Below are 13364 nucleotides of genomic sequence, written 5' to 3'. Positions count from 1 at the left end.
ATTATTATGCATAAACTGTAGGATCTTGGTTTTCCTTAATAACGATTTAATATGTCAGGATATTTGATCTCATATTCTGTGAAATTGTCTATGCAAATGAGAAAACATATGGATTAATTGATTTCATAACTATCATTTAAAGTTCACTTTTTGTAGTGTAATAATAATGATTATAAATATAACAATAAAAACAACAAAAGTAAATGTCTTAGTTAGGCATAGTGTAAATAAAAGAAGGGAGATCCAGTTATGAAGCTCAAAAGATTCCTTATTCAGCCACATATACCTCTCTTATTCTCTCTCTCATTTATATATATAAATTTATGTATACATATATTTATATATATTCAAGATAGCCACACAAAAAAATTACAGTATAGTTCAGAATGTCTTCTAACAATCGTATATTACCAAAATGTTAATAAGGTTTGTGGGAGTATAGGGAAAAATAATTCCACTTGGGGGAGTTGGAGAATGCTTATGGAGAGATGCAGAGATATCTGGGCTGGGTTCTGAGTGCATGGAGATTGTCCTATGCACATGTTATAGAAGTGTCTGGAGAGGTTATAGAATGGTAAAAAATGCATGTGTGAGTGTGTGTGTGTGTGTGTACATGCATGTTTGTGTGTGCATGTGAGTGTGTATGTGGGTTATGGCGTTATGGAGAAAAGAATTTTCTGAGGCAGGACTCAATTATTATACGTGAGAGACAAAAAGGAAGGTACAGCAAAGAAACTTGACACTTGTTACTAACTCTGTACCTTCCACTCAATTTTGCTGTGCAGCTGAAAACACTTTAAAAGATAAAGTCTGTTAAAGAAGCATTACTAATTGAGATTTTAGAAAAACACTTGATGCTGTGTAATTTTTCCAAGTCTTGGGCAGCAGGGGGGACGGTGGAGTTGGAACTGTATCAGTTTTGGTGTCAGAGAAAACATGCCCTGTCCATATAATAGAACCTCAAATGCAGTGAAGAATGACAGATGTGCCTCGAGTCGTTCATTCTTACTCTTTAGCCTTAGGATTTAATAGATCCTAAAAGGATTTAATAGATTCATATTTATTCAGTGACTCCTTCATTTTTTGCCAGCTTTTTCAACAGTAGCTTTTGAATGCTTCCCATGCTCTCTGACCTAGCCTATAGGGAAAATGAAAAGTTATGTCCTTAAGCCTATGTGGGGTCATTGGCTACAAGTAGTGTCCTTGTTTTAGCCTCATGTAGAACAAATATGCCTCATGTAGAACGAACATGTAGCTCACACCCTGGGAAATCTGATCCAGCCACAGCCATCATGGCCTGGGTGACATGGAGGTACTGGAGAAGGAGACACAAAACAAGTTTTGTGTACATCATGACTTGTTGAAAATGGATGGGGATCATCACAGCATTTGTGTTAGTTATTTATTTGATAAATATTTATTGAACACTGACCATGTGCTGCACCGCGGACTTGGCACAAAGGATAAGCCATAAGGTATAATCGCTGGTCTTGCTGTGCCTAACACAGTGCCTGGTACAAGCAGGTGCTCACTGAATAGTCGACCAAGGGCTGCTCTCGAGCAGAAAATAGTTGTGAAAGCACCAACCAGATATAGGCACTGGGCTGGATGTGCCAAAAGAGAAAACAAGGCTCCTACGATCTTGATGCAGAGATAAGAATTAGATGTGGAAAATTGGAGACCATCACGGGGAGGGAGAAAGACCAGGCACGGTGACGATGTGTGGTGGATCACAGAGGAGGAAGTGGTCCCGTGGACTTGCACGAATAAGCAAAGACCTCAAAGGGATGGGGAACAGCGGAAGAAAGTGGCAGAAAGTGCCCTCTGTTGAAATGTTTGTCATTTCTATGCAGGGTGACATGGGGCCTGCAGGACCTCCTGGTGCACCAGGCTCTGTGGTAAGTGGTATAGTCAACAGTGGTTGGAATCATGGACTCATACATGGATAGAATTGGATAGTTGGAAGAGTCCTTGCCTCTAAGAATGAGGCAGAACTTCTCTGATGACACAAGCTGGATACAAGGCTTTCAAACTAAAAATGGGATAAAATCAAAGAAATGTCAGAAATTGCTGCATTACGGCATGCTGTGTGAATACCCTTAATGGAACCAAGAGAGGTTGAGTATTGAGAAAATGCCACCACCTTTGCTGATCCCTGGTTTGTCTCTCAGGTGCAGAGAGAAGGCCTGAAAGGCGAGCAGGTAAGGAAAACATCAGTCCTCCCACTGTGGGGCTTTGGGTGGTAGCAGAAATGGAAATCCCACAGCCATGGGTTGGAAACTGCTTGTTGAGCTCAGATGGAGCCTTTCAGAGATGTGTCAAGTTGACTTTCTGCCAGGAATGCAAATGCCCACTCTGTGTCTCTAGGTTCCTGTTGGGAACTCTGGAAGTAATCTCTGAGTCAGTAAAGGGTCATAGGTAGTGGTGGCCCTGGTCATATGGAAGGGGTGTCATGGCTAATGCGTATTTGGCTTGTGTTACCAGGGAGCGCCGGGACCACGAGGTCACCAGGGCCCACCTGGGCCTCCAGGAGCTCCGGTAAGGCATCCGTCCCCAGCCCAGGGTCCGCTCTGGACACCTCTAGATCTGTAAAATAATACCCATTCTCGTTACTGAGCACTGCGTTATTTCAGAAGCACATCCCATCACCTTGAGTGATAGGTGGTGGGGCTGTCACCATTTTGCACAGGAGGAAACGGAACCTTGAAGACTGAAATTATTGGCCACAGATCATGCAGTTACTGAGTGTGGAACTGGAAACTGAAGCCTTCCTTCAGAGCCCCCAGTCCAAACAGGCCATGATTGGGGTTTCTGGTGCTCAGTCAGGTGGTTCAGTTTCCTTTCAGATAAAATGAAAGAAAGACATTGGACACTTCAATACCTATCGAGTCATTTCCAGTGCACATTTGCTTTTCCCATGTTTCTGATTGATACAGACTTTGCAGTGGCTCAGAACACTTCAACCTCTGGTTTCTCCCTCTGTTAAGAATCTAATGATGTGTAAATAACCATTTGGAGAGAGGCCATTCAAAGGGGCTCTGTGATCATTTTGTGATGTGAGTTCAGATATTAAGATAACAATAAGACTATAGTAAATCCCACGGGTCAGTGATTTAACCGTGCTCCTCCTGGCAACATGCTGGTGCATCTTTCAAGTTATTGTATTTTATTGAAGGAACTAAGGCAACTCATTTTGAACCATCCATAAATCAGATTTATATTAAGCCATCAGGGCCTAGTCCTCATTAGGATAAATGTGTATGTTTTTGCTGGGGTAAAACTAGAAGAAACTTAGATGATGTTTAATTCTAGCATAATTAGAACAAGTTCATATCAAAGAGTTTGGGTCAGAAAAGCTACCTTCTGCCTCGATAACTTAGAGTCTTGTTTAACTTCTCTAAGGCTCAGTTTACAGAGCTCTCTGCCATTGTTAGAACTGTTGAGAGATTTAAAGTAGATAATGCAGGTAATGCAGGATGCTTTCAATATTAGCTCTCTATACATATATATTTCAGATCCATATTTGACAAGTACTGAATATCTATACAATATTATATTTTATATGCAAATATATGTGTATTAAGCTGCAAGGGTGAGGTGTCGTTCTTTTTCTTTTACCAATGAAGTCATGTGTACAGAGATATTGAGTGTCTCTCACAGAGTCACACAACTATTAAGAAGCAAAACTGAACTTTGAGGGGTCGGCCCAGTGGCATAGTGGTTAAGTTTGGTGCGGTCCACTTTGGTGGCCTGGTTTTGTGAGTTTGGATCCTGGACACAGACCTATACCACTCATCAGCCATGCTGTGGCAGTGATCCACGTATAAAATAGAGATGGATTTGCACAGATGTTAGCTCAGGGCTAATCTTCCTCAAACAAAAAAAAAAGAGGAAGATTGGCAACAGATGTTGGCTCAGAGCTAATCTTCCTCAGCAAAAAAACAAAAACGAAAACATGAGCTTTGATCCCAGATCTGTCTGTCAAGCCCATGCTCTTTTCATCTCTGAGTGCTCAATGCAGTGATACTTCCTCTGAGATGTGTAAAGGAGAATTACTTTACTTCATGACTTCCACTAAGGAATAAGAAGCTAATAATGCCTAGCCCTGCTTAATCGTGAGGCTGCCTTCTTGACCTGTCACTCTGGGATCTAGGATGAAATAATGGGCAGTCCTCCCCCTTTATGCAAATGTTGTTATAATAAATGAAGGAGGGAGAGAAGGAAGAAACCTCCAACATTTGTTAACACCTACTTTATATCAAGCAAAATATTAAGGATGGAGATTAAGGGATGAAAACACATGGACTGCTCCCGTAGTTTAATGAAGGAGTGATGGGAAAAAAAGAAGTAATTGTGATCTCTAGATGTTTAATGAGAATTCCCTGCATGTGTTTTTCCTGCTGCCCATTGTATATGACTCTCAACATGGCAGTCCAGTGGAGCTGTCCAGGGTTCTGAAGATGTTTTCTAGGCTAGATGCTCTTGATAGAATGGGGTTTAATACAATACATGGTGCTGGTGATGAAATTATCTCAGATGTTCAAAAACTGAAAAGCTTACCTAAAGATGTTGTTAAAAGGGGGTAAGAGTGATGAGAAACCAGGACTGTAAGATTCTTAAGGCCAGGGTCAATCTCTCTCCCATCTCTAAATGCACAACTTTTATCATGTGGTGGGAACTTAATACATACTTGTAGAGGAGTGGCCCCACAACAAGTATTCAAGAGGGGCCAGATTGCAGTGTGAGCCCATAAAGAGCAATATGGCCATAGAAGATGCCTGGGATTGGAAGCCAGAACATCTGGTTTCATGTCCCAATTCTTCCACCAAGTGGCTTTGTGTCTTTGATAACATGACTTAACCTCTCTAATCCTCTTTTGCTTCATTGTTTTCTTGGAAATCATCATCATCATCATCTCCTGCATAAATGTGCTGTGAAGGTTAAATGAGTTAATGTACAAAGCAGTGCTCTATGAAGCCTTATTAAGCCCAGTAACAATATCAATTACCATTTCTGTCTTTTTTTGCATCCCCAGCAGCCCCTAGCCCAGGGCCTTCTGCAGAGCAGTTGCTCCCTAAATATTCATTGGATTGAATCAAATTGAGAAGCTGGCTTCAGTGACTTCTGTTGAGAATGGAAAATTTTGAGTTTGTGTTTAGCCATCCCAGAGAGAGGAAAATGTGTCTCATTCTCTAAAATGGAAACAGAGTGCAGCATTCTGCATCCAAATGCTGGAGTTGTCGGGGAGGCGTGCATCTTTCATCCTTTCCCCAGGATGAAACTGGCTCTGGTGGTTTTATCAATGTCTGGTTGAGCGTAATAAAGAAGGGCCAGCTGGGCATATCAAATGCCAGGTGTTTCTTGATGCTTAAAGAAATCTCACTTCTGCAGGGTCTTCCCTCTCTGTCTACCCCGAGCTCAACAGAATAATCTTTGTGAGGAAGAGAGATTTAAACCTTTAATTACTGTAGTTTGTCCATTCGTGTATTCATTTCCATGGTGTTATTAAGAGAAAAGACCTTGGATCTAAATACAGTTCTGTCACTTAATTATGCAAAATTTGGCATGGCAGTAGTAGCTATTTGTATGATAAAAATATTTATTGAAGATGAGGAAATTAAAGTGCTGAGAGGGAGTTTTTGGCCAAAATCCACCCAGAAAGTTGGTGTTGAGTCACAGCTAAAGCCAAGGGTTTCATTTGCCCATTCACATTCTGGGCCTTATTCTGGGTGCCATCATTCGGGTATAAGTCAGGGTGCTGTCAGGAGGTCCGGATGCTGTGTCAGGGCTTTTGTATCCATTCTTCATGTGGTCATCACAACCACTCAGCAGGTAGGTATATTATCCTCACTTCAGAGATGAGCTAACTGAGGTTCGAGGATGCCAAGCGATTTGTCTGAGGTCATGCAGCAGATCCATGGTGGAGGGTTGGGGGCAGGATTTGAATTAGGTCAGTATGACCTCTTCCTGTATCAATGTTCCTTGTCTAATTGAAACTGATCTTGCTTAGACAATTTCACTTATTTATCCAGACTGTCATATTTTTCATATCACTGTTGACCAAGAGTCAGATAACCCAAGCCAGTTCCTGCTGAGCCAGCAAGATACAGGGGAAATGGCACTGGCTTTAGAGCTGAGTACACTTGGGTTCCAGACACTTCTTTTGTGTGTGCTTTATGCAAAGCACTAACTCAAAGCATTTGATCCTTACTGTGTTCGCCTTTAAAGTGTGAATGATGTTTCTACATCTTTGTTGTTAAATATACTTGATTAGATCAGATATGTGCACGTGTTTTAATTGTGATAGATTTGAGGAATGAGATGTTTTTTCCCTCCTGAGCTCCCAGTTTCTCCATTGAAATGGGATGGTATTTTCCTACCCAATGAGAGTGAGAGAGCAAAGTACAATTTGTGGTGTTGAACCCTGTATTTACCGTTGTCTCTTTTTTTCTCCTTTCTCCCCCTCCTAAAGGGTCTGACAGGTCTAGAAGGCAAGGACGGACCTCCTGGTTTGCAAGGTGTCCAAGTAAGTGAACTGTCTTTCCTTTCTGATGCCCTGACTCACCCACACTGGCCCCCATTTTAGAAGCTCGAACAGAGGATATGATGCCAGCCTCTTTAGCTTGAAATGAATATTGGAAGAAGATTGAAGGGTTAGATTTAGTTCGTCAAACATGGTTGAAGACCTACTATGTGTTTAGCCTTGAGTTGGGTCCTGGGGACATGGAGATGAGTCTGCTGTCTGCCATGAGTCATGTATATAGAAACTCACACCCCTATGTGATCAGAGCCCCTGTAGAAGAAAGGCCAGTGCTGAGAGGACACAGAGAAGGGGCAACTGACCCAACCTGGGGGTCAACCAGTGTATCTTGAAAGAGATGATGTTTGAGCTAAGTTTTGAGGAAAGAACAAGAAAAAATAGGGATGAAAGGATAGAAATCTGCCAATAGGCTATTAGCTCCTTTAATCTAAGTATCCATATTATTAATGAATATCATAATATCTCATGGTATTCCATTTAATTTGATTTAAATTAATTTAATTTAATTAAGCAGCTGTCTTCTTATCCAGATTGTGCACACCTTATGGTTTTAATTCACCAGTAAGCACAGCTCCTGACACAATGCCATGTGTTTCAAGATAGAAGAATGTAGAAGCACACCTGGGTTAAGTGCCCTCCTTGGTACCCCCACAGCAGACTGGAACTGAGCCTCAACTCTGTGTCCCCAGTTCTCAGCAGGGTGGCTGGCACAGAGTAGAGACTCAGCTCACATTTGCTGACTTCTAGTCCTTGAGCTTGTAGCATCTTTTACTAGTTCACATAGAGAACTGTCCAAGGGGCACAACCATCCAAAGATGGGTTGGGGAGCCCCTGGAGGTAGTGAGCTCACTTCCCCTGGAGATTTTGGTTCAGATGCCAGGTGACCACTGACAGATGGGTGGAAATGGGGGTCCTGGCATCTGTCAGAGGCTGACCCAGTCCCATTTATGGCCTCTCTTAGCTTAGACATTCTGTAGTTCAGTGAAGTGGATGGTGTCACAGATTTGCCATGGATTCACTCTATCTAAGGGGTTGGATCTACCCTCTGATCACACTTTATATCCTCAATCCTGAAATCGAGTGACCTTTTATGACTCAGCACAGAGTCCAGCCTGTCCTTACCCACCAGTGAGCTTCCTTCTTTGATTTTCAAACACCTCTGCGTCCTATAGCCATCTTGAACCCTCAAGATTCTGCAAGGAACTTATTTTGAAAGCTTATTTTTGAGATGTGGAAGGGTGTCATGAAGGAGGGCTGGGTGGGAGAGCGGGAAGTCACTTATCCCCCAGGAGACCTTGGATATGTCACCTCCCTTTCGGCATCACCAGCCCAGGTCTCAGTTTCCCTGTCAGATGGCTGAAAGTCAGGTTGCCTTCTCCTCTGTATAGCACAAGGATCCTGGACTTTGCAGCCAGATGCACCTGGGTTTGAAGCTCAGCTCCTCTTCTCATCAGCTGTGTGACTTTAAGTCACCTAGCCTCTCTGAGCTTGTTTACTTTGTGACAGTGGTAAGGCATCACCACCGGTTGAGTTGTTGTGAGAAGAAGTGCCCAGTATGGGGCTTGGCCCTTGGTGGACAGCGAGTTGTGGCAGCTGTCACGTTCTCATTCTCCCAGCATGCTCATGCACAGTCTTAAGAGAAAACAACAATCTTTGTACGTTATATAATTGATGTTTAGGTAAACCTTATTTCATCTTGCATTGAATTGCTGCAAGTATTACTTTTCCTAATATAGTATTAGATGTAAGTGGGACTCTTGATACAGAGATGACCGAGAATATTTTTTTATTTATCTACATATTTATCTAATTATTCTTATTAAGAGGGGAGGGGACATTTCTTTCTTGGAGCTTGATTCTCGAGGCCCACGCTTCCTTGGCCATGACTTTTTGGCACCCTGAGAAGTGTTCACATCTTCCCCGGGGACAGCTGTTGTCGTCCTCAGAAATGCCTTTTACCCCTGAGAGTAATGTCAGCCACCTGTGCAGTGGGGGCTTGGCCTGGTCCAACCTTAACACTGGCCAGAGGTTTTGGGAAGTGGACAAATGCACCAAGTCTGGAGAGTTGAGGAATGAAATAAGGGGACCCAGAGAAGCAACCAGGTGGAGGGGAGGGGAGGTCTGGGGAAGGGATGGTATTTATTGAGCTTTTCAGCTCCCACCGAGTACCGGACCTCACAACAGTGCACAGATGAAGGGCAGGCTCTGCTATAACAGCCACCAGTGGCCTCTCAGGGGTGTACCCTAGGACTGTGTGTCCCTAAAGCCTGACTTCTTCTTCTTTCCTCCCTTCTTTCCTTCCACGCGTCAGTCTGTCAACAAAGCTCATGCTGTGCTCTTAGGATGCACAGGCACTCTGCTAAATGCTTTGGGACTCTCTGAAGAGATTAAAGTCTGAATCACCAGGAGCTCACAGCCCAGGGGACTTGAGACATGAACAGATGACCCAGATGCCTCAGTGATAAAGACTCTGGGTGTTCAGAGGAAAGGGAGAGTCGGGGCTGGGAACGGGGGAGGTGGCCTTGCAGGAGGGGGTGGATTTCAGCAGGAATTGATGGGAGGGCTGAAGAGAGTAATTCAGATCAGGAAGTGCCCCCCTGGAGAGGATGTCCTGCCTCTGGGCACTTTCTCATGCCCATAGGCTTTTATCTGGACTCTCTCCTCCCCAGCTTGGAAGCAGCTTCCTGTTCAGTCAGCCTCTGGCTGAGTCAGGAAAACCCCATAGAGAATGACTTATTTAAAAAATTCTCTCTCTCCTCTCACGGTGATCAGAATCATGGCTTCTACTTAATCTCTGCCAACATCTTACTGGGGACCCTGCACCAGTCCCTCTTCCTTTTCGTTTTTTGTTGTTTTTTTTTCTTTCTTATCTTTGCTGTTTTCTTTAACTAGCCCTGCTCTCATCCCTGCCCCTTCTCTTGTCCCCTTTCCTTCCTTCCACAAATTTGTCCATTCAACAAATATTTCTTCAGTGTCTACTGGGTGCTGAGCATTGCTCCAGGAAAGAGGATCCTTCAGTGAGAAGAATAAAGATCCCTGCCCTCATGATCTGTACATTCTGGCAGGCAAGGGAAAAGACACATAACAATTAGTACTTAAATAGACGATGCAGGACAGCCCCATTGAGAAAGTCATATTTGAGCAGGCTCTCGGGAGGTGAGGGACTGACAGCTCCTCCAGTTGACAGTTGGCCAAACTGACAGCTGAGGAGAGAGCATAGCAGGCAGGAAACAGCTGGAGTCAAGGTCCTGGGGCAGGCCCCTACTTGGTGTGACTGAGCAGAGACCTGTGTGGCTGGAGCGAGCAGGTGGCCACAGGAGGAGGTTAAGTCAAAGAAACGGGGAGCCAGTTCATGTCAGGCCTTGTGGGCCATTGGGAGGATTTGGCCTTTTACTATGAGTGAAATGTGGGGCTATGGAATGTTTTCAAAAATGTTTTATTATGAAAAAAATTAAACATATTCAAAAGTAGAAAGAATAGTGAAATAAACCCATATATACCAAAAACCCACTTCAACACTTAACAAGTCATTGGCCAATTTGTTTCATTTATACCAACACCTACCTCCACCCACCACTGGGTTAGTCTGAAGTAATCCCAAACATCATCACATCATTGTGTCCCAAAATATTTCAGCATGTATGTTAAAAGATAAGAAATCTTAAGAGAAACAAAACCATAATGCCATTACCCCACCTAAATCTATCAAAAAGTTTCCTCAGGCATTCATTTTGTGTTCAACATTTCCCTCACTATCTCATCATTTCTGTCGTAGTTTGGTCAGTGCAGGATTTGGGGTATAGAAATGGTGCAACTCAATTACGTTCTAACTGCATCCGTCTGGCCACTGCGTTGAGAAGAGACTGCAGGGGGAGGAGACCGGTTAGGAGATGACTGCAGTGGTCAAAAGAGAAAGGATGGTGGCCCAGACCAGGGCGGGTGGCTGGGAGGAGAGCCCATCCTGGGCCAGGCAGTGGGGACAGTGAGAAAAAGGCAGAGCTCATGCCCCGAAAGACCCAGTGTCTAGCAGAGGAGCGTGAGCCAGGAGTCACAAGGCAGGATGATGAGAGTATTACTAGAGGGCTCCTCTCTTGTCCTGCTTCCTCCAGCGAGTGGAAGACCATGACGCTGTCTTTGGGGGCCCCTGGCCCTCCAATAGTCATTGATGATTCTCTGATTTGGTCTGTGTTCCATCCCATAGATATTGCTCGTTCAGTGACTGCACCTATAGATAAACAGAGCAGAGACAAATTGTGATGTTGCTGTGGGCTTGCAAGCAGCTTCCTGTTCAGTCAGCCTCTGGCTGAGTCAGGAAAACCCAAGACAGAATGACTTATTCAAAAAATTATATCTCTCCTTCCCTCACGGTGACCTGTCATTTCCTCCTCATCAGCTTCAATTGAAACATCACTCTGAAGAGCTCCTTAATGTCACTGCACACACTCAGGCGGTAAAAAGGGAAGAGACAAGACAATGACAAGCCACAGGGATTTGGGAATTGAGACACTGAGACTAAAATATGGGGTGAAGAAAGAGCCCTTTATTTTAGAGATTAGCAACAGGCAGGCAATGTAATCCCCGGCAGGGTAAATACATTCATTTTGGACAAAGCTGGTATTTTTCCACAATGACATAGTGAAAGGGGAGGATCAGGAGCTAGGCACCCTCTATGCCATCCCACAGAGCCATGGGAGACGCACGCCCCCTGCTGGAGGATGTTAGGCAGCCATTGCTAGACTGGGCTCCCCACTTTGGATGGGAGGTTAGAGAAGGTCCTGCATTTCTCTTTCTGAGGTTCTAATTTCCTCCTGTTGTCTGAGCTAGGCATTAGGGAGAGATTGATTGGGGAGCACCATCACTTAGCTAGAGTGGACAGTGCTACAGTTGCATCCGAACCCAGAATGTTCCAGAAGTAGAACCAACCTGGCTCAAGGCCCCTCAGGCACCTCAACACTCAAAAGCTTCCAGGAGGCTGATTTTTCCAAAAAAATTCTGTCATGCCCTAATCATGCACCCCAAAATAGACAGCCTATTGCTCTCACACCAGCCTATTTTAATTGCTGTAGTGGACCTATCTGATATTTTTCTTATTTGAGGATTTGTTTGTTTTTGTTTTCTCCACTAGAACGTTAAGTCCGTGAGAACATTCTTCTTTATTTTTGTATCTGCAGCACCTGGAAGATTACCTCACCCTTATAAAACATATGTATTTTTATACACACCCAAAATATATATAAACATTATATATATGTAAGCATATAAAATATACATAAATATATAATGGTATTAATGAGCATCTAATACAATTAGGGTGCAAGAGTAAGTGAATTGCATGTGGATGCTGCTCTCTGGGTGGCTGACACAGTTAGGTGATGTGAGGAGGAGAGGACTCAGAACTGGGCATCTGGTCACCTGGGTTCTGACCTTTGACCAGGAATGTCCAATTTTAAAGAAGGTAACTTGGTCCCTTCTGGGCCTTTACTTTACTTTGCATTGACCTTCCTCTGTGGTACTGAGTCCCACCCGACATAGCCCACATGTCTTCTTTTCTTTTCTCTGGACAAGAAAGGGGAAAAAATGCTTTACTTAAGAGAATTCTATGTCATCAGGCATTTAAACTCAATTTAAAATTGGGAGTATCTAAACTATAGAATCATCATGATGGAAGGGATCCCTGGGGTTGACAGTGAGACATTTAATGTGCAGAAAGATTAAATGACTTGCTCAAGGTCACTCAGGCCTTTGTGACTGCCCTCCCCACAAGTTGGTGACAATCTCTTTGGTTCCTTGATCATTTTCTCAGTATCTTCTGATTTCTCTTCTCTGTGGTCAATAGGTGAGAACTGAAGAAGCAACTCTATCAAATATGATGCTCCCCTTCTTACTAAAGGTGGAGCAGTCCCCAAACCTCTCATGGTCTGCCTGACTATACAGTTGCCTTAAGAACAAAGTTTTAGAACAGAATAGATCTATACAGGCATAGAACTAGTATAACATAGGAAGGAAATAATGCTGGTTGAACCATCATTGCATAGCAGGCGCTTGGCTAGGTATTTTTTGCACTCGTGTTTTTCACTTAATTCTCACAAGGATCCTATGAGGTATGATGATTTTAATGCCATTCTGCAAATGAGGAAACCAAGACTTAAAAGTATAAATCAAATTGCCCAGTGTCACACAGATTATAAATGGTGGGGCAGGGATTAGAACTCAGGTCTGCCTGGCTCTAAACCCTTCACTGTTTCTGCTTTTGGCTGGTGTGTGTGTGTGTGTGTGTGTGTGTGTGTGTGTGTGTGTCCAAGTACACACCAGAATTCTAAACTGGACATTAACAGTCCTTGCGGTTGATGCCTTGGAGGGATCTAGGACTCCTTAATAACTGACAGTGCCTGTTCGGTAGGATGCACTGAACACACATTGCTTTAATCTATGGCTGTTGCCCTTGGAACTGAGGGTCTCATATTGCTGGAAGCTATCAGGACCATGAGCTCTGATTTCTAGTGGATTCCAGGATAGAAACATGGGCAGTCTTTTGTCAATGACAACCTGGGTTGAATTTGCTTTACCTTTCAATTTTTAAAGCCTTTTTCTTCCCTTTCCCAGCTCTACCAGATGGTAACAGCATCGTTTGGATCGCAGGCTACTGTTTGATTCATTTCATGGCATGAAGCCAGGGTTTATATCGGGACACCCTTGGTTTACCCCGAGCACCTGGTTTTAGCTCTAACCAGTAGAAAATAATCATGTTTGACATTTGGAGGCATGGAGAACAGGAACTGAGCAAAAGACCATACGGCACCTATTAGAATCACTTGCACAGGCA

General features: G+C 43.5%; 1 protein-coding gene across 1 annotated transcript in view; it reads left to right on the top strand.

Annotated features, from left to right (window-relative positions):
* The window catches only part of COL22A1 (collagen type XXII alpha 1 chain), a 268070-nt gene that overhangs the window by 112003 nt on the left and 142703 nt on the right, over positions 1-13364 (top strand). The window contains exons 18-21 of the mRNA XM_058564983.1: positions 1854-1898; positions 2172-2201; positions 2485-2538; positions 6473-6526. Coding sequence (XP_058420966.1) covers positions 1854-1898; positions 2172-2201; positions 2485-2538; positions 6473-6526 — 183 coding nt within the window. The remainder of the gene's footprint in view (positions 1-1853; positions 1899-2171; positions 2202-2484; positions 2539-6472; positions 6527-13364) is intronic.

The sequence above is a fragment of the Diceros bicornis genome, chromosome 21 (assembly GCF_020826845.1).
Source record: "Diceros bicornis minor isolate mBicDic1 chromosome 21, mDicBic1.mat.cur, whole genome shotgun sequence".
NCBI classification, from domain to species: Eukaryota; Metazoa; Chordata; class Mammalia; order Perissodactyla; family Rhinocerotidae; genus Diceros; species Diceros bicornis.
The sequence above is the reverse complement of the archived record's forward strand: the minus strand, read 5'-3'. Positions and strand labels throughout refer to the sequence as shown.